The 24,732-nt window shown below is 43.1% G+C and overlaps 1 protein-coding gene across 2 annotated transcripts in view; it reads left to right on the top strand.

Annotated features, from left to right (window-relative positions):
• The window catches only part of SPATA17 (spermatogenesis associated 17), a 92,372-nt gene that overhangs the window by 35,775 nt on the left and 31,865 nt on the right, over positions 1-24,732 (top strand). The window contains exons 7-9 of one of the 2 annotated variants that reach the window (XM_037069497.1): positions 14,162-14,365; positions 17,992-18,140; positions 24,561-24,696. In XM_037069497.1, the coding sequence (XP_036925392.1) occupies positions 14,162-14,365; positions 17,992-18,140; positions 24,561-24,696 (489 nt within the window). The remainder of the gene's footprint in view (positions 1-14,161; positions 14,366-17,991; positions 18,141-24,560; positions 24,697-24,732) is intronic. The other variant, XM_037069496.1, reaches the window with a different exon arrangement.

Genomic DNA, 24,732 nt, shown 5'->3' with positions numbered 1-24,732 from the left:
ACGTGGGGCAGATTCATGTTTTGGGGGGACCCGAGGCGTGTGCAGTTTGGGGATCTAATTTTATTTAGAACAAAGCATACGAAGTCACAAAATGAAGAAGATAAAAAATTTCATACTAAGCAAAAAGTCCTTCCAAACGTATTACAAATTTTAACATCAGACAATACGACAACTCCAACCCTAAAAACACAACAGTCGTTTATAAGCTGTCTAGCGGCTCTGTGATATTTGTTCTCCGTATTTGGGCTTCATGCTGTTTGATTGCCTTGTATTTCCAGTAATTTTGCTATATTTTCTGGAGAGAGAAGAGTAAGTTTGCTCACTCTTTTCTCTAGGACTATTGGCCTAAATTGTTCGTTACTATAAAGTTTCACAGTGCATTTCTGTTTGCATATGCTGCATTGGGGAGTCTACTTCTGAAAAGGGAGATCCATTTTTCACAGGATCAGTGAGAATCCACTTCTCCATTTATGATTTACACGTGTAGATTTTGAAATAAGTTCCCGTAGTCTAGCTTCTAGCTGTGTGCATTTCAAACCCCTCTTCTCTCTCCCTACACACCAGGATTCATGGCCAGACCCCGGGAGGGTCGCATAGCAATGCCACCTCTGGCCCCGCACCTGGTCCCGTGGCACCTGGCTGGTCTGTGCGGAGAGAGCAAGGATATTCCTGGACGTCATTCTCACATTGGGATTGTTCACAAAATCTAACTCTATTTGCTTTCTCTTCATGAGACAGTTTGGAGGTTTTATCTCACGAGTGTGTTCCTGGATGGTGGCTGAAACCATACTCTTAAATTTCTATTTATTGGAAATCGGCATATATCATGTTATTCGCCTTTAATGCCTTGTGTGCATTAGCTTCTCAGTTCTTTCGACCATCAGGAGGTGAGTGGCTGAAGTCGGAGGTGCCAGCTGCTCTCCCGGGAAGGCAGGCAAGCCTCCCGGGCTCTTGCTCAGGAAAGGGGCACGAAGAGAGGAATTGGCTGAGGTTGTCATAGACGAAACATTCTTCATCTATGACGCCTGTTTATCCTTGAGCAATCAGCTGAAATTCTGACACAACAGAAGTCCTGCTCCACACCGAGCGACCTAGTGTTCTGTGATTATTTTATTTGAGATGAAGAGATGTTACCTGTAAGAATGCAAATGTCTTTGACATCTCACTCCTGCTCTGACTAGCAATGCATCTTTTAATTAATGTATGCTCGTGTCAGCCAAAGAACTGGGCTTGTCCCAAACGGTGAAATGGAAACTGTTTCCTGGTGTGTGCCGCATCATCTGAGATGTCGCAGGAGTGCGACCTGGTGTTTGCCAAAGCACTGTCCTAGAACAGCAGCGAAACCTGGCTGAGAAGTCACCGAACATACCCCCTTTTTCCCTACGTGACTTCAGAAGAAATGGAAAAACTGATAGAGGACTTAGGCGGATGGAGATCGAAGGGGTCAGTTTTATTAGCAATGAGATCTGGATTGGAAATTCACACCTGAAGCAACAGTGTGCGTGCGTCCACTGAATTCTTCAATCAAATCTACGTCACAGTCATAGGCAAAGCAGGAAGGCCCAACCTGTGCTTGTGGGTCCTAACGCGTTTCCTAGACAGAAATCGCTCAGTAAGCATAGGCCCCCGAAGAGGTGGGAGAGGATGTGAAGAGCTTCGAGGGGGAGGTCGAACCAGGCAGGGAGAGACCTTAACCTCTAAGTCAGGAATAAAATAAGTGTAGGGTCACGTATGAATCTATTTTTGTAGGGAAGGTTGGAGGTAGCGTAATTAACGTTCGAGGACCTCATCATTCTGGTTCATGTTGTAAAATAATCCTGGGAAGAATTGGAGAAGGAGGGTATTCAGTGGCCCTGCAGCCTGGCTGGTTTGACATCTGCAGAATATAGTGCCTCCCGTCTGCCTGGTTATATGACTGATTCCGGCAGTAATCAGCAACTTGAGCTCGGAGCCTCGCAGAGTGAGAATAGTAACAAGAGCTACCGTTTATTGAATGCTTACTGTGAGCCAGGTATGATTCTCACTGCTTTACATGAGTTACCTCTCTTAATGCTCGTATACCACCCTGTAAGTGGACTGTTAATATCCCCAACTTGGGGAAGAGACACAAAGAGATTAAGCAGGAAGCCCAAGGTCAGTGTTAGTACGTGATGGTCTAGTTCCAGAGCCCACCTTCACCAGGACTATGCGGTACTACCTTTTACAAAGTTTGCATTCATGGGGAACTAACTTGTGTTAGGCACTGACCATTCAAAGCACTTTAGCTGGATGAATCAGCCTATTGAGGTGGTGCCATCGTTTCGGAGGAGAAGACCATAATACAGTGCGGTGAAGTTACGCAGGTTAAGGCCATAGTGGTGCTAAGAGGTGGAGGTGGGAATTCGGATTGAACTCATTCACCACAAAGCTGTGCTGCATGGTTAAATGGGTTCTGGTTTGGGGAATGGCCAGGTACCTGAGGCAGAGTGGTGGGTGTTAGGGATGTGAGTCATGAACATAATCAAACAAGTGACTCAGATACGTGAGGGGAAAGTGATAGCAAAAAGGAGGTGATAGACTGGAAAAAACTTGAGGGATTGGTCAACTTGACATGTTTAGGAAATGAATCTCACAGCCAGGATGAGAACGTGAGAAAATGAGTAGACTGGAAACTTGTGGTAGGGAGGTAAGAGATTGATGTGTGAGGTTATTGGATTACTAACCCAGAGCAGTTCTTGGCAGTTGGGGTGTTGGGAGTGTGGCTAACAGAGTGTGAAGATGAAGGTCGGTGATGATGGATCGGAGAACTGTGACACTACACTGTTGGGACGAATCGCCCCTCTCTCCGTGAAATCACCTACAATTACCCCAGACCATATGATGGAAAGGGAGACTGACTAAGTGCCAGAGGTTGTCATGACCATGGGGGAGGAGCAGCAAGTCTCTGTGTGATGATCGTACAGAGGGGTGAGAGACGAGATGTTCCGATGGCAAGAAGGCCATCGAGAGTGCTGGCTTGGAAGGGACCCTGGAGAACGGAGATCACACAAGGCCACCCCTGGTCACTGATGGAGGGCATGTGAGATGCTGCGCTCAGTAGGACTGCAGGGGAAGTCATGTTCTAGAGGAGAAGGAAGCTTCAATGGTGATGGTGGTAGTGATGATGACGACGATAGGTAGAAGATGGGTTTTTTGAAAAGTGTGGGGGCATAGGGAAGGTTCTGAGCACAGCGGGGAGCTGGGAAAGAAGACAGGATCATGAACAAGGGAAAAATAACCGGGGAGTTGAGGGTGAGTAAACCAAAGGCTGTGAAGGAGAGCTGTGATAATCGGCCGCAAGCAGTTTGACCAAAAAGCCAGCGGATATTGGCCCTGTCCAACTAGCTCCTATTTGGGGGGAGATTGAAGTGGCTGTGCCTTGTTTCAGCCAGCGCAGTGAAAGTGAGTTTTGGACTGAAAAGTACAAGAGAAGGACTACTTTCTCAAATTCTTCAAAATGAAACAAAAAGGAAACGCGTAAAATCTTCCGAAACAAGCCCATAGAACACCCAAAGAGCCAGACACTAGACTCTGAGTCATTTCAAACCAAATCAGTTTTTTGATCAAAAGAATTTACTGATCAACTTTTTCTAAAATTGCTGTACCTCTAATTATTTTCTGGCAAAATTGCGTTATCACCCACAGGGCTTACGGTTTAAGTGGCGATAAGAGATGAGAGGGTTGTGAAGCATAGTGGGATTTCCTGGGCTCTCTACCCTCAGGGAGATCAGAGCAAAATGAACCTAAAAAGGATTTAAAAAAAAAATGTTGAAGGGTAACATCCAGAAAAGTGCGAAAACCCTAATCCCTCAGCTCGGTTACCATGCAGCAGCAGGTGCAATCTCTACCTATAGGTCCTCATAATAATTTCCATACAAGAAGCCGCAGATCTGCAGAACAGGACTGTGGGAAGCACAGAGGTCTGCCCCAGTGGGGTGGTCTTATCTTCCGATCTGGACTTGAGATTACGACCACTGGATGGAGGCAGCGTGGCAGAGTGCTGCCCCACGCACAAGGCGGGCAGTCCCATCCTGCGATAAAACTTAAAATGGTTTTCTCCTGTTCGAAAAAAAATATCCTTCTTCAAAGACTCTCGGGAAATCAGTTTCTTGCAGAGCCCCGTGTAACGCTGGGCATCAGGTTTGACAAATGCTCCCTCCTGTTGGTACATTTTCGTTCACAAAAGAAAATTTTCATTTAGTTGCCTGTTTCTGTGATGCTAAGTATTTTTTCTTGTCGCCATTAATTGTCCTGGAAGTCATCTTTTACACTCAACTATGAAATCATTTTCAAATCACACATCTGTGGAGGCTACCAAGCAAGAGAGAGAGCTAGGTTTCCAGAGGGAAGGAAAAGACGTGTACTGGAAGGTTTTTAGGCGGGCGGGAGTCATAAAAACGTGTTTCACAGTTTTCCTTCTATTTTTCTTGGGTGTGCAGGAGCCATTCATGTGCAGGATCAGCCAGCTCAGAATGGGGAGAATCGTGGGGTAGAAGAATCACAATGGGGTTTCTTCTAAATCACTGCAGGTGGATTGGGGTTCATAACTACTTCTCTACTGAAATCAACCCTGAACCTCCTAACTGGAAATCCAGGGCACCGCTGGGACGTTGGCACACTGTCCATCACAACCTGGGGTCCAGATACCTCCCATGGCCTGGGTGGTCCTCTGGTCATTGCTTCTCAGGCTTCTTCAGTAATTCTTGTGTATCCTGTTTACTCTGATTCCATGTGCGGCTATGTAGGGTCAAGGTCATTTACAGCTGCTGTTTGTTTGCCCATTTGCTGTTGTGTTCTGGGAATGTCTCCCCCCACCTTACACACCAGACAAAGGAATGCCTAGCTCTCTCTGCTGTCTTTCTTCATGATGCTACCTGGACACGAGACATCCAAACTGCACGGGGCAGTCTGTTCTCAGTGCGGCCAGGCATCCATGGCAGCCCTCATTTCAGGGTCGTACGCTGCTTTACCCACTACCGGGGCTCTGTGTCAGATAGACAAGCAGCAGTCAAAGCCACATCTGGAGAGACTGCGAGGTGCCTAAGGAGGATGAGGTCCGCGAGACTCTACTGGTGGCCCAGGCTTGGGGAAGTTGCCTAAGCAAGAAAACAAGCGACTTCCATCCTGTTCTCTTAGAGGTCACTAAAATAGTGACCTGACATTTGCTAGAAAGAAAGGGACTGTTTAGTGGGGAAGATGTCCCAGAGGGTCTCTTATGTGCAATATTTCTCTGAAAATCTTTCAAAATGCCATATGATTAAAGGGAAATCCTGGGTGAAAATTGAAAAAAAGATATACTTTCTGTCCCAAGATTTTTTGAGTCCTCGTGGTGTTGCCGTATTCTGGCAGACCCCAGCCAGCCCCTACTTCTTTTTCTCCCCTCACATCCGGGAAGCTGTGTTGTGATGTCTGCCACAGGAACAGACCCCGCTCCCGCCGAGGTCACCTGTCACCTTCTAATTACCATCCCAGGGCTGCGCTCTCAGTCCCCGCGCTGCCCCACCTCTCCCTGGCTCCTGACACCGCTGACCTCCCCTGTGAAGCTGTCTCCTCCATGTCCCTTGTCCCCTCCCTCACAGTTTGCTCTTTGAGTGTCCTTCATGGGTTTTTTGTTCCTACTGATTTCCCACACAGGCATGCCTCGCCGCTATTGCATTTTGTGGATACCGTGGGGGGGGTTTGTTTTGTTTTGTTTCACGTATTGAAGGTTTGTGGCTACCACCAGCACCAAGATTATGACTTACTGAAAGCTCAGGTGATGGTGAGCATTTTCCTGCAAGAAAATATTTTTTGAATGAGGGTATGTCCATTGTGTTTGTATTCATAATGCTATTGCACACGTAATAGACTGCGCTATGGCATAAACATGACTTTTTCGTTCACAGGGAAGCCAAGACCATTCCTGTGACTGACTTGACTGCCATACTTGCTTCACTGCGGTGGTCCAGAACTGAACTTGAGATATCTCTGAGGGCTGCCTGTACCTACACGCTCCTAAGAATTTTTTCTGTCTACCTACATTCTCTTCTTCACGGACCCATCCATTTTCACACCTCCCGCTGTTTTTATTAAACACAGCCATTGCTAGCCTTGACCTCTTTCCTAAGTACCAGACCCATTCTAGTACTAGGCACTAGACCCTTCAACCTGAAAGATTTGTGGGGAGCTCAGTTTTAATGATGCTCAAACAGACGGTAGTATTTCTACGTAACGCTCTTCTTAATACCCCCACCAGCGCTGTCATCTGATTCTGCTTCTGCAGGTGGCTGTCGGTCCACGTCCTGCCTCAGTTTCCGCTACTTGCTCTCACTATGCTGCAGAAGCAATCGCTGCCTCCTTTTCTGCCATCCGGCCCTGACATCACTTATACAGATGAGCGTGGGCTGGTGGTCTCCTCAGAGCCAGGGACCCAGATGGACAAGAAGCCAGGGTTTTCAACTCTTGCCGTATCTCACCTTTAAACACCCAAGCTGAACTTGTGCCCGGACACGTGCCTCAAAGATTCTGATTGGGTTGGTTTAGGCCAGAGGCCGGGGGGCAGCATTTTTCACATTCTCCAACCGACTCTCCCATGCAACCAAAGAGAGAGGCAGGTGCCTCAACGTGCAGTGGGAGCGACCACTGTCATCGCTCGGAGGGAGCGTAAATTCACGTTGGGGAGACAGACACTTAAAAGCAAATAGTCACATGTATAGAATTACAAGTTACAAGTGCCATGAGAACATGAACATGGGACTTTGAGGGAAAGCATAGGACCTCAAAAGGACTTTCTAAAGAAGTGGAATTTGATGTGAAGTCTTCAGAATGACTATAATTTGGCCAGGCAAATAGATGGGGAAAAAACAGAAATGTTTTTTCCATATACCCACACCTCTACACATCTCTTTGTCTACATTTGCCTTTTCTGGGCGGTTCCTGTGAGTGGCACGCCTCCTTGGGTGTCACTGCAGCTAACTTCTTTTATTCGGTGTATCGGTCTTCAGGCCCTTCTGTGCCAGAGTGTACATGTGTGTCATTTCCCCTCACTGTTCAGTAGCGTTCCATTCTACGGACAGCCCCATTCAGTTCATATATTACCCTGTTGATCAACTTTTGGGCTGACTCCAGTTTTCAGCATCCACTAATAATGCTGCTATAAATGTTTGCATGCAAATTTTTCTGTGGACATATGTTTTCATCTCATGTAGATTCCCAGGAATGAAATTGTTATGTTATTTACTAAGCACGTGCTAATATTTTTTAACTAGGCTTTACTTTTTTTTTTAGCCATTTAGGTTAACAGCAAATTTGAGTGGGACGTTGCCATCTACTCTCTACCCTGCACACACTATTAGCTCCTGACATCGGTAGTTCATGTTAGAATTTACTCTGGGTGGTGTACTTTATTTCTCTCCCATCTTGCTGGCAGGGTTTCGGGGGGGATGGTTGGCTGTAGTTCTTATCCTGGCTCCTGTGCAGGTAAGGCGTGCTTTGCCTCTACTATTTAAAAGTTTTTTTTTTATCTTTGAATTTTTAAAGTTTGGATATGATATGCCTAGTCATCATTGTTTGTTTGGGGTTTTTTTATTTTTCATTTCTCTTCTCTTTCTTTTTTTTTTCTTTTTTGTTCCCTGAGCTTCCTGGGTGATTTGGTGTCTGACATTAACTTGGGAGAGGCCTCAGTCATCATTACTTTGTATATTTCCTCCGATACCTTTCTCTCTTTCTTTCTCCTCCTGGCATTCCCATTACATCTGTGGTTCGCCTTTTTTTGTAGTTGCTTCTTTATTCTTGGACCTCCTGTTAACATTTTTATCAGACTTTCTGTTCTTTGCCTTTCCGTTTTGTAACTTTCTGTTGGCATACCCTTAAGTTCAGAACTTCTTTGCTTGGCCATGTCCCGTCTCCATGTATTAAAAGGCGTCCTTCACGTCAGTTCCACTGTTTTTGATCCCTGGCATTTCCGCTTAGAACTGCCCATCTGTTCTCACATGGGGTCCACTTTATCCACTGGATCCCTCAGCCTAGTATGAATCGCAACTGTATTAAATGTCTGGTTTGATCATTCCAATGCCCCTGCCATATCCAGGTGTGGTTTCTGATGCCTGTTCTGTCTCTTCAAGGTGTGGGTTTCACCTGTGTTTCTGTGGAGTCGGTTTCTGTAGGCTTCTTGCAATAGTAGGGCCAGCCTCAGAATTTCTCCCGAGTTTACCTTCAAGTAAATGCGGTCCTGCAGCCTTCCAAGGTTTGGCCCCAGATGAGCTCTGCAAGCTCATCTGGCTTTAGCCTCGGGCTTAACCCCATCAACAGGATGTTCACCCACCAGCAGCCCTGGATTCTCCCCTTCATACCTCTTTATTCTCACCCTTCCCTTACCTGGAATGCCCTCCCCCCTTTTTTTTATTGCCATAATTCTGCCTACCGTTAGTACAAATTCACACACTTTCCTTGGAGTTTTCTAAAGGATACTTTCCTTCCCACAGCCTCGGGCATCTGCCTCTTTTCCGACAATAGTCAGAGGACATTTGCTACCGGCTGGTCATGTCATTGTTGGTCACAAAAATCCTTCTCTTCCTGGCACCCTCCCCCACCCCGCCGCTGAGAAGGTCATGACGGGCTGACCACTCTTTACTCATCTCTGCACCACACACCCCTGACCCACAAAGTGTTTCTAAGTTAGTAGATGCTCAATAGNTGCCTTTCCGTTTTGTAAGTTTCTGTTGGCATGCCCTTAAGTTCAGAACTTCTTTGCTCAGCCATGTCCCGTCTCCATGTATTAAAAGGCGTCCTTCACGTCAATTCCACTGTTTTTGATCCCTGGCATTTCCGCTTAGAACTGCCCATCTGTTCTCACACGGGGTCCACTTTATCCACTGGATCCCTCAGCCTAGTATGAATCGCAACTGTATTAAATGTCTGGTTTGATCATTCCAATGTCCCTGCCATATCCAGGTGTGGTTTCTGATGCCTGTTCTGTCTCTTCAAGGTGTGGGTTTCACCTGTGTCTCTATGGAGTCGGTTTCTGTAGGCTTCTTGCAATAGTAGGGCCAGCCTCAGAATTTCTCCCAAGTTTACCTTCAAGTAAATGCGGTCCTGCAGCCTTCCAAGGTTTGGCCTCAGATGAGCTCTACAAGCTCATCTGGCTTTAGCCTCGGGCTTAACCCCATCAACAGGATGTTCACCCACCAGCAGCCCTGGATTCTCCCCTTCATACCTCTTTATTCTCACCCTTCCCTTACCTGGAATGCCCTCCCCCCTTTTTTTTATTGCCATAATTCTGCCTACCGTTAGTACAAATTCACACACTTTCCTTGGAGTTTTCTAAAGGATACTTTCCTTCCCACAGCCTCGGGCATCTGCCTCTTTTCCGACAATAGTCAGAGGACATTTGCTACCGGCTGGTCATGTCATTGTTGGTCACAAAAATCCTTCTCTTCCTGGCACCCTCCCCCACCCCGCCGCTGAGAAGGTCATGACGGGCTGACCACTCTTTACTCATCTCTGCACCACCCACCCCTGACCCACAAAGTGTTTCTAAGTTAGTAGATGCTCAATAGTTGACTTTAGTTACTGTATAGAGAACGGTATCTTACTTAAACGCCTTCATTTTAATCGACGTTGCGTGGGAATGCTTTAACATATGATAATAATGGTTAAACTATCAAAATGTTTTCTACAAATCACTTACTAACCTAAAGAAGCCAGCTACATCTGGGCTCTACATACAATGCGACCAACCCCTCTAGAATTTGACCCTAACCATTAAAAAAAACCCTATTTGTTAACTGAAGTAAAAGAAGAGAAAAAGCATTTGTAGCCAGTAATGGTTTTTTTAATTTTAATTCTTGCTTTTCATAGATCAGGTCTAGACCTGGGAGGAGGGTTAGCATGACCACTGTCTGAAATGTGGAGGCGTAACTGCTCCGCCGGAGAAATGGCCACGTTTGCTGTTCGTCCTCAGCAAGAGTAGTTGGCTGCAGAATATCTTACTAAACGCTGGACTGGGACAGTGTGTTAACACTCTGAGTGGCTCCTAACAGCAGGGCAATTATTTGCTGAGTGGGGTTTTTATAAATCCCCCGGCACTTGTGTGTCCTGATAATTGTGATGAAGTGCACTGGTCAGTGTGGACTCAGCAGTGCCTACCACGGCGAATATCTCATTCATACTTCCCCGGCCCACTTTTCCTCTCCCAGGGGGTGATTAGACATGCTCACTACCCGTCTGTGGTGGCTGGGTGTCTCATTTCTTCCAAGCATTGTTTGATGAAAACTCAGGACCCAAACATACTTTAGACAGCGCCGCTTTTAGAACTGCTTCTCTCCCTCACAGTAACCACAAAGTCTGAATCGTGGAGCGAGACAATAATTGAATTTTGTTCCATTTTGGTGGCAATCGGCGACTCCTGTTTGCTGTGTAATTGCCATTTGCAGAGGTAAACGTTGAATTCTCCCAGAATAAGCAGTGACTTTGAAATCAGGAGAAATTAGTATTTCTTGTATGGTAAAATACGAAATTGAAACACTAATAAATGGGCTTCGGGAATTACAGGCGTACACCATCCTGTCTCGAGATTTTTTTTTTATTTCACAGAAACTTGTCTGAAAAGTAAAGCTCAATAACAAAGAGAAGGGGAAAAAAATTAGACAAAGCTTCCCCCAGGCAGTTACAAAATAAAGGTCAGTGCAAGAAAGGAAAATGACCATAAAAACCTTCTCTGTGAAAATAAAGCTGCTCCAAATACAGAATGTACATCCATTTGTCTTCCAATCAGTGGCATTTTCAAAATACTTTCCCATGTAATACTTAAGTATAAGAATAAAAACTGGGAAGAAAAGAGCCCATTGATAGATTGTTAGAAATATGAAATAGTTTGATAGATTGTTAGAAATATGAAATAGTTCAAAATATTAATGTAACGCTAAGGGTGACTGGGTGACAAATGGTACATTTGCACGCTGCTCAACCCGCCGTAATTAATATTCTGGGTCATGCTTAAGTTCCCATGATGGAGGGTCTAAAGGGGAGAATTCAAGAAAAATATATATCTATTATATAACTCATTGCCTTCCCCACCCCCCCCACCCCCCGCCTTTTGACGAGTCAGAATCGTAGCCTTTAAAAAAAAATCGGTGCTTTCACACCTCATTTGCGGTATTCACCACTGGGCCACCAGTCAGCAGCCGGGCCTGATGCAAGGAGGTCAGTAGGAAGCTATTAGCAAAGTCCTCTCCCGAGATTCCCTGGGTCTTATTGAGTTGAATGCCAGCATGATGGTACTGCAAATAACTCAGGTGTAGGCTCTTTTTTTTTTTAAACAGTTAGCACAGATTTCCCCATAGTGTTGGTCACTCCAGAAAATTATTGCCAAGAATGAAGTCCCACAAGCTAGCTTGGTGGCAGCCCTTTGACGCGGTGAAAACTGCAAAATATGTCACAGCCCCTTAGGATTAACGTGGTCTTTTGTGACTCGTGGTAATATTTTTAAAAATCAACAACAAGCCATTATTCACAGGTGGCTTACCAATTATGAAATATAGCAACTGAGACGGCCGTGAGTTAAGGTTGTTTTATTTACTTCATAATTAAGTGCACACTGTCTCAATCGCAATGAATGGGGTATTTGCTTGCTCGATTCTAAATAAATAGGGATCGCGAGAGGACTGGACTGTGTTCAGTGATGTGGTTAGCAAATGCATTAAATTAATATCAGAACTATTGACACCTTGAAGATTTTAAATGGTATACTTTGAATTCAATTAAAATATATTTTCTGTCTATGTTTGATTTAAACTGCGAAGAGAATACACATGAGGAGGTCTCCATATGGGTTGCAGAATACAATTTAAGGAAGCTATCATGCCCGTGCCTCCATTTGCATTTCCCATCTAGCCCGTGTACACACACGCATGCAGATGCGGACGGGGATCAGAGGCGGTGTCTGAGGGGGGCAGAGGGAAGAGCTGTGGCAGTGACTCCGGTAGACAGATATTTTAAAGCGCCTACTGTTACCTAGTTAAACTCCCTGTACTCTACTGTTTTAGTCTGTAAGATTGCGGACATGCTCCACTAACAGACTACTTTTCATTGGCTTGTCACTAAACACAATGGCATTTCTTATGGCCCCATCACGGACTTACATAGATGTGTATGTAGTGTCAGAATAGTCTCTCAATGTAACCTATATGTAATAGTCTGTCAGTTGTAATGCATCATTACAATGGGTACGTTCTCGTCATGAGAAATCACCCTAAAGATCATCTTGAAAATTGCCATCCCTTTAAAAGTTAGTCTACTGAAAGCTATTTTGAATAAATGTGTGTGTGTGTGTGTATTTTTTCTTACATTGAGATCCTTTAACTGTTTTATAAACAAACACATACATCTATGTATACACATGTATATACACATACATATATACATATCCGCATATGTATATACATATGCATATACACACATGTATCCAAAATACATATACATGTATGTATACATATACATGCATGCCCTTATATACATATGCATGTATATATGTGTGTGTGTGTTTATTTCATTAAGATCCTTTAACTATCTATTGATATATCCACCTTGATCTATATTCAGTATTTCAGTGAGAGAATGTAATGCGACTTTACACCGTAGGAAAAGTTGAGTTGGAGGTGACTCAAAGGTTCCTGTGATAAGTTAGTTCTACGTCACAATGTGCTCAAAAGTCAATTAAAGCTGACGTGTTAAGAACGATAAAAAGGGTATAATTTATAACTTATTTGAAAGAAGTCAATAGGATTTTGAAATCTCAAACATTTTACTAAGAATATTTACGTGGCTTTGGAAAACAATAGTGAAATAAAGGCTCCGTGAGCCCTTTTGAATGTTGCACTGTTAATCTAGATAAGCATTTAGCATCGTTTTTAGTGTCTTCTACGCGCCGGGGACGCAAACCCACCTAACCCACGGGGTCCCGTTGCTTCAGCTGCTTGCTGGGGGGAGGTGGACACACACCAAAAGAACCATAGGACAGGACATCGACTCCAGCCTGCGCTGGTGGTATTAGGTAGAGCTTGGCACTCACTTAAGACTTAGGCTGGAAATAGAAAATTTTCTAGGATAGTTTTTCAATGATGACAATCCAGATTAATCTTAATATTTTGAAACTGCTGATTCCATGAGGGAAATATAGCAAGGAGAAATATTTATGGATATGAAGGTGGCATAAGAGAAAAGCACACTTTTAGGAAAAACAGGTTCAGTGGGTATGTTGTTTTCATTAGAGTGTCTACAAAGCAACCAAACAGGTCATCCTACCCTCTGAAATGTAACTTTTCCTTATGAATATGAACTTGTGTGTATGAAAAGAATATCAAAATGCACTTCTATACTCTAATGCCATTGACTTTTCAGAAAATGGACATCTGCTCCACTTGAATGTATTTGTCATTCATACATCTAATGAACCTCTGTTGCATAGCAGGGGCTGTGCTAAGTAAGTCTTGACTGTTTCGATGCCATGTGACAAGGTCAGTGTGACAAGGTCAGTGATAGACAGCAAGGGTAATGTAACACTATAGAAGAACAGCACCCAACCACGTGAGTTCCTATTTTGAATATATACACATGCATATCTGTATATCCACTTTGATTATTATTTTAAAGAACTTAAAATAACTACCCTTATGTAGTGTTATGTAGTGAACAATCATTCAAAAATCAGATGTTTATTGACCACATACTTGTACCTGAAACTGGTTCAAGCACAGTGAATCTCAGTCTGTATGGGTGAGTGTGTGACAACAGATATGAGTGTGTGCGCACACCCATAGTCAATGGTTAGAATACAGAGTAAGTGATGCAGCGTCCTTCTGTTCTTCTTTTCATAATTACAATTGTATGAAACATGCCCTGTGGGTCAGACAGAATCAATAGCTCAGTAGCTTTTCCCATGTTTCGTCCCCAACCATGAATGACTCTGAAACAGCTGGTCTGCAATGGAGACAGAGATGTGCATGTTTAAGTCTTTTCTGATAAATCTGAAATTCACCTCCAGTTCAGAGCTCGAGGTGTAGTTTAAAGCAGTCCTTAAACATTGTGAAATTGTATGGCGCAACTTGGTCTTCCTTTCACTGCAGGTGACAATTAAAGATGCAAATCAAGGTTCTGTTGTCTGCAGATTCCAGGTGTGTACAATTCACCATTCCGGAAGGAACCTGACCCCTGGGAGCTGCGGCTTCGGCAGGCAAAGCCTTTGATGCGTAAGAAACCGAGAGGGCATCTGCCGCGCCCCACCAGCCTGACCAGCTGGCTGGCGTGTACCAGCGCCCGGTCCTTCCCTGGCTCCGAAATCCTGCCGCCCATTAATAGGAAGCAGTGCCAGGTATGCCTTGGCCCTCTATAAGAGTCCTTTCCATGACTATGTTCTCGCTGGTTTTTAAAGTTTTTGTTATTTTGTCTTTGTGGCCAGAAAAGAAAATTAGATTTTTGTAAAATCTAACTTGAAGTAATAAGTGTAAAGTATGATTCAAATATAGACCAGGGATGTGATTGAATTATTTCTTTGGTACTGAATTTTAGTGTTTTGAATATGACGTTAACGCATAAGATCTTGGACTAGGATCTAGCCCTTTTTATGGAAAAATATTGTTATATCAGTACTTGTTATATCTCACTGTTGCTAGAAAGATCTTATGTATTATAAAATATATTTACTTTAACCCATCATCTGATGATCCATATCTTTCCATACGATTGTAAACATGATAGAAAAATATAAGTGGGAGAATCAGGGAGGGCCTGACGCAATGCAAGACTCTTGTGGACACAGACCCGCGGTCTTCAGTGTGGGTCGGAGAAGAGCAGGATGGGCAAGTGACTTCCCAGAGCTATCGTGCGGAGTGAGATAGATATGTCAGGTGACAATTGTACTGTCCTGAAAGTCCCAGACAGCGATAGTTCTGTCATGCCCACCAACATTTAAACTGGAGTGGACAAGTGCCACCAGGTAGCACTAGCCCTGATCGGGGTTTATTTTGGTTCACACCACCCAAGCTCCCAGAGCTCCTACCTAGGAGTCCTCTTCTTCGGGCTTGCTTGTGTGTGTCTCTTTCTGTATAATTAACTGCTGCCAAACCTGGTGGCATGAGCCAACACACCTTTCCTACCTCACAGGTCCTGCGGGTCAGCGTGGTAGGGACAGCGTAGGTGAAAAGCCTCTGATTCGGGGTCTCCTGGGCAGTTTCAGTCAACAGGACAGGGCTGCAATGTCACATGAAAGAGGGTGGGGAGGTCCCCATCCAGGGTCACTCCTATGGTCAGTGGTTCCTGTCCCAGCCCCTCCTCCTGTGGGCCTCTCTGCAGAGCTGAGAGCTGTCAGAACAGAAGCCACAGCCTTTTTATGACCTAACACCACGGGTGACACCCCGTTACCTCTCCCATATTCTCTGTGTTAGGGTGGACAGGTCCAGCCCCTGCGAGGGTGTGAATGCGCAGGAGTGGGGTCCCATTCGTGGCCCAGCCGTTTCATCGACTGTGCAATAAGACGGCCTGCATTCTGTGCCATAAAAAACAACCACTCCTGTATATAATTATTTGTGATGTTTTGTGTTTTCATTCTTTATAACAGGGTCCTTAATTCCCTTTACTTGTGTATTTTTGTTTTCTAAAAACTAACAGATAATGAATACTATTAAGTGACAATTTATATTGTATCATAGAAAGAGCTGTAAAATAGAAGTGAAAAATCTATAAAGGTGATTTTCCCCCTGGACCACTTCCTCTTTTTCCTCATCCCTGCTTCACTTGATAAGAAAATCTACTTATATCAATATTCTTAATTACCTTTATACTAATCTAGTTATCTAAAAAATCCATAGAAGCTAAAAATTCTAATTTCTGAAATGCAGTGGCAAGCAGGGTGGACTTGAGCAAGAGGGCAACGAGACATCATGGGAAATACTTCATTTACTTTGGGACATAGCCTCAGGGTATGGTTCTCTTATTCTTTTCAAATATGGCTTATACCAGTATCTAAAGGCACTAAAATATATTTATACACAAATATGAATTTGGTGACTAGCAATTTTTACCATTTGAATTATGCATATTATTAATGCCAGTAACGGATGTATATAATACCATTGAAAGAACAATTCATTTATTAGTTATTCTACAAAGAAAATAAATGTAATATCTCTACTGCATGTGCATTAAGAGTTCAATGGTTGCTAAGGTATCAGATATAACATAGTATATTTAAATATTTAATAATCCATATTTTATGCTGTATTCACTGGGATAGGTATTGCTACTACATGGAATTCATAAAGTAATTCTGCATGCAACTCCTTAGGACATATGAAAATTCTATGATATTAATAAGATGTGGGTATGTAATTGTTTCTGAGTTGGGAACCAGGGCAGAAACCATATTATTGGTTATTATGTGACAATGGTGTATATATTATGGTACAGAATATATATACACATTTATATAGTATGTATATATACATTTACATATATGTGAGTATATATTAATAGTTATATGTAATAAAATATATATGGAGAGCTATATCAAATGAGAATGTGTATATATACACACACATATACATCTTAATAGTGAACTTAGAATCATGTTACTGTATCTTTAAAAAGTAAAGTTCTGATACAAATTCATTAACTCCTTTCAAATATAGCAATCCTCCTGTCCAGCTGTGAAAAGTACTAGATGATACTTATTTGCCATTTGTGTTATTTACGGTCCATGACTTTTATGGTAACTGGTTCCTATTATTGGTTTCTATTAATGTAAAACATAAGTGAACATAAATGAGGCGTGAATCATTCCTTTTTATTAGCCCACAGTCTTCACTCAGGGCTGGCAGTGACTCCAGCTGTGTCTTGTTAGTGATAACCCATCTAAAGAAGGGTAAGGAATATGATTAGAAATCTTTGTTCATTTTGTATCACTTCTCTCCTGCACTATAGTGGTGAAAAAAGAAAACAATATGTCATTAATGACACAGCAACATCTTGAGCCTCCTCTGATTTGTATTGTGCTTTATTTGATGCTGATTAATTAGATAACCAGTGGATTCTAGTAAGTAGTAGAAGTAACTACTAATTTAAAGGTAGGCTTCCCTGGCTGGTGTAGCGCAGTGGATTGAGCACAGGCCTGCGAACCACACGATCATGGTTCGATTCCCAGTCAGGGCACATGCTTGGGTTGCAGGCCAATTCCCAGCAGGGCACTCATGAGAAACAACTGTATATTGATACTTCTCTCCTTCTCTTCTTCCCTTCCTCTCTTAAGATAAATAAATTTTTTAAAATCTTTAAAAAATAAATAAAATAAAGGTAGGCTATGTTGTAAATCACTTTTCACAGTTGTAGCTTCTGGATTTTTTTATATTTTGGGGTGACTAAATGATTGCTATTTTATCAAAATTATTAAGCAGTACAATTCAGAATTTTAAATAAAGAACACAATTAAAAATACAGCCCTTCTGTGTTTTTGGAGACCAACAATGTAAGATTTGACATTCACCTAAAAGGTTTATTTTAATGAAAAAGCACTTGCTATCCTTTTCCTATTTATAGAAATACTCTTTGAAAGCTATGCTCAGAATTGTTTCTAATATTTTTACTTTAAAAGGGAGAGAATTCTTTTGAAATTATATTAGAAGACACACGCTCTTTAAAATTGGAAAGTAGAACAACCCGTAACTACCAGTTGGCCAGTGCTAGCATAAAAACTCCTTTGATGTGAGGAAAGTTCTGCTTACTCTGAAACATTTTCAGTATAACTGATTGTACTTGTGTGACTATTTCTTGAAGGTGTGATATTCTTATATCATGTATTTTCTAACTCAGAGAAGAACAAACGGTTCCTCAAAAAATAATTCAGGAAACTTGCTATACTGTGTAAATATTCCCTAGCCTGGGTCATCAATAACACGATAAAGGAACCCTCCCTACCAAAACAGTGACCTCACCCCGTCTTGCCAGGGTCCCTTCCGTGACATCGCCGAAGTGTTAGAACAGCGCTACAGGCCTTTGGAGCCCACTCTGCGGGTAGCTGAGCCGGTCAACCGGGTGAAAGAGGCCAGGGAGGAATTCAGAAGACAGGAAGAGGCGAGAAACGTTCAGGACAACATGTGAGTCCTCAGCTTACAAGATAGCTGTGCCCTGATGGGGGGCCTTTAGTCAGCTAACATTTTTTATTTCTAATATTGCCCCAAATCTTGTATTTGTGAGAAAAAGTAAAGTCGCTCTTGAACTATTCAGAAGAAATTATTTTCAACATGCACATGGTTTAGACAGGACAGGATTGATGACGGCATTCATATGACACGAGTGGATCGGGGGCCCACCCTACTCTGGGGTGACCGCATCTTAACACATCTTCAATGGCCGTATTTCCAAATGAGGTCACATCTTCTTTAACATCTTCTTTCACATCAGCGTAGGAAGTGGGACAATTCTGTTTTACGCAGAGAATGTAGATTACAGAGGGTCTTTGCAGAAGTCACTTTACAGCTTTATTTGTTCTTGATTCTAAAAAAGCTCATGCTGGCCCTGGCTGGTGTAGCTCAGTGGATGGAGCGCGGGCCTGCGAACCACAGGATTGCGGTTCGATTCCCAGTCAGGGCACATGCCCGGGTTGCAGGCCAGTTCCCAGCAGGGGACACATGAGAGACAACCATACATTGATATTTCTCTCCTTCTCTCCTTCTCTTCCCCTCTAAAGATAAATAAAATCTTTAAAAAAAATAAAATAAAAAAGTTCATGCTACTTTCTCATGCCTTCTTGAAGAACGTGATTTCTTCACTCTTACGTATATTTTTATGAAGTCAGGATATTATATAAGCAATTAGGAAGAAAATGCCAAGGCATTTTCATGTGAGAAGCTCTGGCATTTACTGATTCGGCAAATGTTGCCTGTCAGGAATACAGCCCGAGGGATTGAGTGCCCAGGAAAAAGGAATCTGCTCAACCAAACCAGGGAACCTAATGAAATTCCAAGTCATAATGGCTGTCGGCGAGCTCTGGAAAATGGTCCAGTGTGTGTTAAAGCTTTAAAATGCCGTGACTTTTTTGTTATTTTAATGTACAGTTTGCTCTGGATTTTGATAGAGAAAAGAAAAGGTAAAAAAAAGGCTGATCTTCTGAAAATAAGCAAAGATAATGGCAGGCAAAGTTCACAGAACTTTGAGAAGACCAATTTGGCAGGAACGAATTTTTATGTGAGAAGCAGTAGAAAGAAAAATTGTGCAAAGCTTCAAGGCCAAGGATTGGAGGGTTTCTCGGCAGATGACAGAGAGTTGTTTAATAAGGCTTTTGAGGAAGAGGATGTTATAAAAATATGAATTTGTGGATTGTGAGACTGATGTATTTCAGAAGAAACCTGCTAGAGGGAAGGGAACCCATTAGGAGAATATCACAGAAATTTTAGTGAAAGGTAGTGGGATAGAACTAAGATGATGGCAGGATTCACTATCTACTCTTTTTCTTTACTTTCTTCTTTCTGTAATTTCTTATTTCTTACCATAACCTCTTTTGTCGCTTCTATTGAAAAGACTTCAACTACCGCCTCTATGCCAATGGCTTCCACTCTAAATCTCTAAGATCTTACTTCTGTGCCCTCCCCCACGATGTGTATTTCCAACGGCCATCTTTGTCTGCATCTCCATCGGATGTCCCAAACTCAGAATGTCCCACACTGACCTGTGCTTCTGGTCTGGTGTGTCAATCTCAGGATCATCAATGTGCCCAGACCTCGCTGTCTCTCTGTGAGTTCTCCGGTTCTCCAGCGTTGGGGCGGCCCTCAAATCCTGCCCTTCTTGCCTGTTAAGTGTCTCTCTGATTCAGCCCCTGTTTCTCTACCACTGATCTAACTTAGGCACCTAGACTCTCTGCCTTGATTGCTAGGAAAGTCTGCTGGCTCTGCCCCCTTCAGCCCTTTGCCCCAGCAGCGCCAGGAAAGTTCAGCAAGGAGTTATTCAGCCGCACTCTTTAAAGGCTTTGCATCGAGGTTGCCTCATAAACCCCGATTCCTGTTACGAGACACAAGCCACCCAGGGTGTGAGGTGGGCTTCTTTGTCCAGTTAATCTCTTGCCATGTTCAAGGGAATCTGTGCTCCAGAGTGACAAGGTGTTTTCATCCCCTTAGAGTCCGTGTTCCTTTTCTGTAGTCACTGTAGGAGGGGCCATACTTTACCCCCCCTTCTCAGGATGCTTGGCTGGGCCTGAAAATTCAACTGCCCTAAGACAGATTAACAGGAAAAAAACATACCCTTTATTTAAGTTTTATGAGACACAGGAGCCCCCATAAGGAAATGGACACCCCCAAGGAGCGGCACACCCTACAGCTTCTATATTAGGTTGAACAAGGAGAAGCAATTGTGGAAAAGTAACAAAAATACGTGAGGAAACCAAAGGAAGATCAAAGTTGTTTAACAAGGTCTGTTTTATAAAGAAGTCCTCTGCCCTAGGGAAGGCATCTGTCATAGGGACTCTTCGCTTCTGACTTGAGGGAGAAAAAAGAGGTCAGATCCCTTTCATTTTTTATTGTTGTTCAATTACAGTCGTCCACATTTCCCCCCATTACTCTCCCCCTCCCTACCCACCCCCACCTTCCACATTCAATCCCCCCACCCATTGTTCCTGTCCATGGGTCCCTCATACATGTTCCTTGATGACCCTTTCCCTTGGATTCCTTTCCTTCTACCTGTTGTTTTCAAGGAGCTTTGCCAAAGGGGCATTATTTGAGGCATGTATTCTGCCCTAAATAATTTGGAGCAGGTGAAATGAGAGCTGTCCTATAAATGTTCAGTAGCAAAGCAGTAACAGAAAAACTCAATTTTTAAAAGATTTTATTTATTTATTTTGTTTACTTATAGAGAGAGGGGAAGGGAGAGAGAAAGAGAAGAAACATCAACCTGTGATTGCCTCTCACACACCCCCACCTGGGCACCTGGCCTGCAACCCAGGCATGTGACCTGACTGGGAATCGAACCAGCGACCCTTTGGTTCCCAGGCCAGCACTCAGTCTACTGAGTCACACCAGCCAGGACATAACTCAAATTTTTTCGGCTCCGCATTTGATAGCGTGGATGAGAAACATTCAATAGCAATGAATCTTACCTGTCTGCCTTCACTTTCCTCAAATTTGCCGTCTAACTCCTTGGTAAATAGTAGGCAACTCATTTTCAAGCCTTTTAAATATTTTTCTAAGTAAGTATCATGTGATGAACAGGACCATAGGAAAAGTTAAGAAACGAGCTCCTCAATAACAGGGTTTTTTAAAGGGCGTTTGAAAGAATGTGGCATACAGACATGAGATCTGGTTCTGCCTGTCACTATAGAATAGTGACGGGGAAATTTAACCCATCTCAAAACTTTTTTGACTTTGGTGATTTTTGCCGACACTTCAGGCCTCTGCAATTTGCATATGTTCTGAACTCTTACTGTATTATGATAAATAGGGATTATCATATATTTTCAGAGAGTGTTTTCTTAACAATTCAACTTTTATTTGTAACTCTTCCATTTATTTTAATTACTAGCACAGTGTGCAACATTTATTAATCAGCAGAGCCTTTTTAAGTTAAAATACTAGATTAGCTAACCCCATTAACACGGACTACTCCAAACAAGCAGCGATGGCAGAGGTAGTGGCTGGGAGAATCGTATTAAGCGTGCGGTGCTCCAGGGCACGTTCAGCGTGATTGCCCTCTTTTGATCTGCTGTCCCTCCGCCTTTCCCAGCTCGTTTCCAGGGGAAATGTACAAAGTGCTGCCTTCACTGTCCCAGCTTAATTTCTCGAATGAAGTTCTGGTGCTGTGTAACACTGGGGATACAGATAATAAGCTCGTGTATAATTAAGAAGTTCTAGAATTTGCCCACAAAGGAGCCCTTTATTCCTTTGGCTGTGCAGTGAAGACTCTACAAGACTGTGCTCCCTTTTTGTCCACTGTTTCCTTGAAAACACACATGTGTGTGTGTTTTTTTAATAAATAACCACAGAATACTGGAATTTTATTATTAGAGACCTCTAAGTCTGAAGAAGTTTAAAATTGATAATATTGACAAAATGGACAATTTGGAATGCTTCTAGCCATATGCCTGAGAATATTATATATGCTCTTATTGCATGCAATCTGACACATTGTACAAAGACACTTTTAGTCTTTTTAGTTAGCTTTGGTCATTTTCTTTTTTTTTCCATTTTCTTTTTTTTAATTTTTAAAATTATTATTATTTTTAATATATTTTATTGATTATGCCATTACAGTTGTCCCATTTCCCCCCTTCACTCCCCTCTACCCTGCACACCCCTCCCCCACCATTCCTTCCTTTAGTTTATATCCATTGTGTCACAAGTTCTTTAGATTCTATATTTCCCATAGTATTCCTACCCTCCCCCTATTTTCTACCTACCGTCTATGCTACTTAGTCTCTGTACCTTCTCCCCCCTTCTCCTCCTCCCACTCCCCTGTTGCTAACCCTCCATGCATTCTTCATTTCTATGGTTCCACTCCCAATCTAGCTGTCCTCTTAGTTTGCTATTGTTTTAGGTGTGGTTGTTAATAACTGTGAGTTTGCTGTCCTTTCACTGTTAGTATTTTTTATCTTCTTTTTCTTAGATAAGTCTCTTTAACATTTCATATAAGGGCTTGGTGATGATGAACCCCTTGAATTTGACCTTATCTGAGAAGCACTTTATCTGCCCTTCCATTCTAAATGAAAGCTTTGCTGGATAGAGCAATCTTGGCTGTAGGTCTTTGGATTTCATGACTTGGAATACTTCCTTCCAGCCCCTTCTTGCTTGTAAGGTTTCTTTTGAGAAATCCACTGACAGTCTGATGGGAACTCCTTTGTAGGTGACTGTCCCCTTATCCCTTGCTGCTTCTAGAATTCTCTCCTTCATTTTAATCTTGGCTAGTGTAATTATGATGTGCCTTGGTGTGTTCCTTCTTGGGTCCAACTTCTTTGGGACTCTCTGAGCTTCCTGAATTTCCTGGAAGTGTATTTCCTTTGCCAGACTGGGGAAGTTCTCCTTTATTATTTGTTCAGATAAGTTTTCCACTTGTTGCTCTTCCTCTGCCCCTTCTGGTACCCCTATAATCCGGATGTTGGAGTGTTTAAAGATGTCCTGGAGATTCCTAAGCCTCTCCTCATTTTTTTGAATTCTTGTTTCTTCATTCTTTTCTGTTTGGTCATTTTTTTCTTCCTTCTGGTCCACTCCCTTGATTTGAGTTCCAGTTTCCTTTCCATCACTATTGGTTTCTTGTGTATTTCCCTTCATTTCAATCAGTTTAGCCTTCATATGTTCTTCTAATTTGTGGCTAAAATCAACCAATTCTGTGAGCATCCTGATCACCAGTGTTTTGAACTGTGCATCTGAAAGGCTGGCTATTTCTTGGTCACTTAGAATTATAGGCTCTGGGGCTTTGAGCTGTTCTTGAGTCATAATGTTTGGTCTGTTCACACCTGTTATGTTTGAGAGGCGGAGCCTTAGGTGTTCGTCAGGGCTGGGCGACCCAGTCTCTGGGTTGTGACGCTGTACGTGGGGGCGGGGTCAGAGAGGGAAAAAATGGCGCTTTGCTCCACTCCGCTCGCTCTCAGATTTCTGTCCCCTCTGCAACTTCTCACAAGCAAATTGGGCCCCTTTGGTGCTGGTTTCCGGGTGTGTGGGCCCATGTACTCTCCAGGACCCTGTGGGTCTCTCCAACGAACTCTCTGTGAGCCTGGGAGCCCCTGGCCCCTCGACCCCGAAAGTCTTTCCAGTTGGTTCTTTCAGGCTCTAATTCCCGCTGGGGCCCTAGCCTGCAGGGTCCGTCTCACTGCTCGCTCCTTTGCTTGGTTTATCTACTTGCAAATGTGTGACGCAGTCAGCCAGCCACCCCATGCCCTCACTGGGTCTGCCCGTCTCCACCCCACACCTGGGATCCGCCAACTGCCTCTGCCTACGCTCCTGGGTCGGTCGGACCAAAAGATCTTTCCAGCTTGACCTGCTCTGCCGCTGACTCCGCCCCTCTTACGCATTTGGCTGAATGGTTCGTTGTTGTCGGATTTCCGTACAGTTCAATTTTCTGTGTTTTGGCTGTGTTTCTGTTACTAAAACTTCGTTGTGTTTAAAGCTAGTTGTGGGTGGGGGCACAGTGTTTCCACCTATGCCTCCATCTTGGCTGGAAGTCTCAGATTTGGTCATTTTCTAAGCACACTTTCTAATGCGATACCCCATATAGGCTAACTAGTTATTATATATAATCAGTTTATTAATTAGTCTTTAATAAACTAATTATTGAACTTTTTCTGTATCCACAGAAGAGTTGGGACTCAAGGGTTCTTTGACGAATTTTAGCATCTCCACTCACAGAATAAGAAATGAGGGTCCACAGAAGTTAGTGACAGTGACAGGCAGTGACAAAGGCTGACATGCAACTCCGGTCCTCCAACCCCAAGCCACGCATTATTTCCACTGTGCTTGACTACTTCTCTAAAGTGTTTTTTTTTTTAAATCCAGTGTCTCCAGAAATCAAATTTGGAATATCACCTTACTGCCTTCCAGGTTTTTGCCTTTCACCTCCTACCACAAGAATGAAAAGTACATCCCGTCTGTGCACCTATCAAGCAAGTGTGCCTCCAGTTCTTATGGATGTCAGCATTTCAGAGATGAAGACCCTAAGAAATGGATCTGTGGCAAGGTGAGTTAGTGCAACATTCACAAAAACAGTGTCCCT

Source organism: Sturnira hondurensis, unplaced genomic scaffold, assembly GCF_014824575.4.
Source record: "Sturnira hondurensis isolate 20B ecotype Veracruz unplaced genomic scaffold, ASM1482457v3 Scaffold0018525, whole genome shotgun sequence".
Taxonomy (NCBI): Eukaryota; Metazoa; Chordata; class Mammalia; order Chiroptera; family Phyllostomidae; genus Sturnira; species Sturnira hondurensis.
This window is presented reverse-complemented; position numbering and strand designations above follow the sequence as displayed.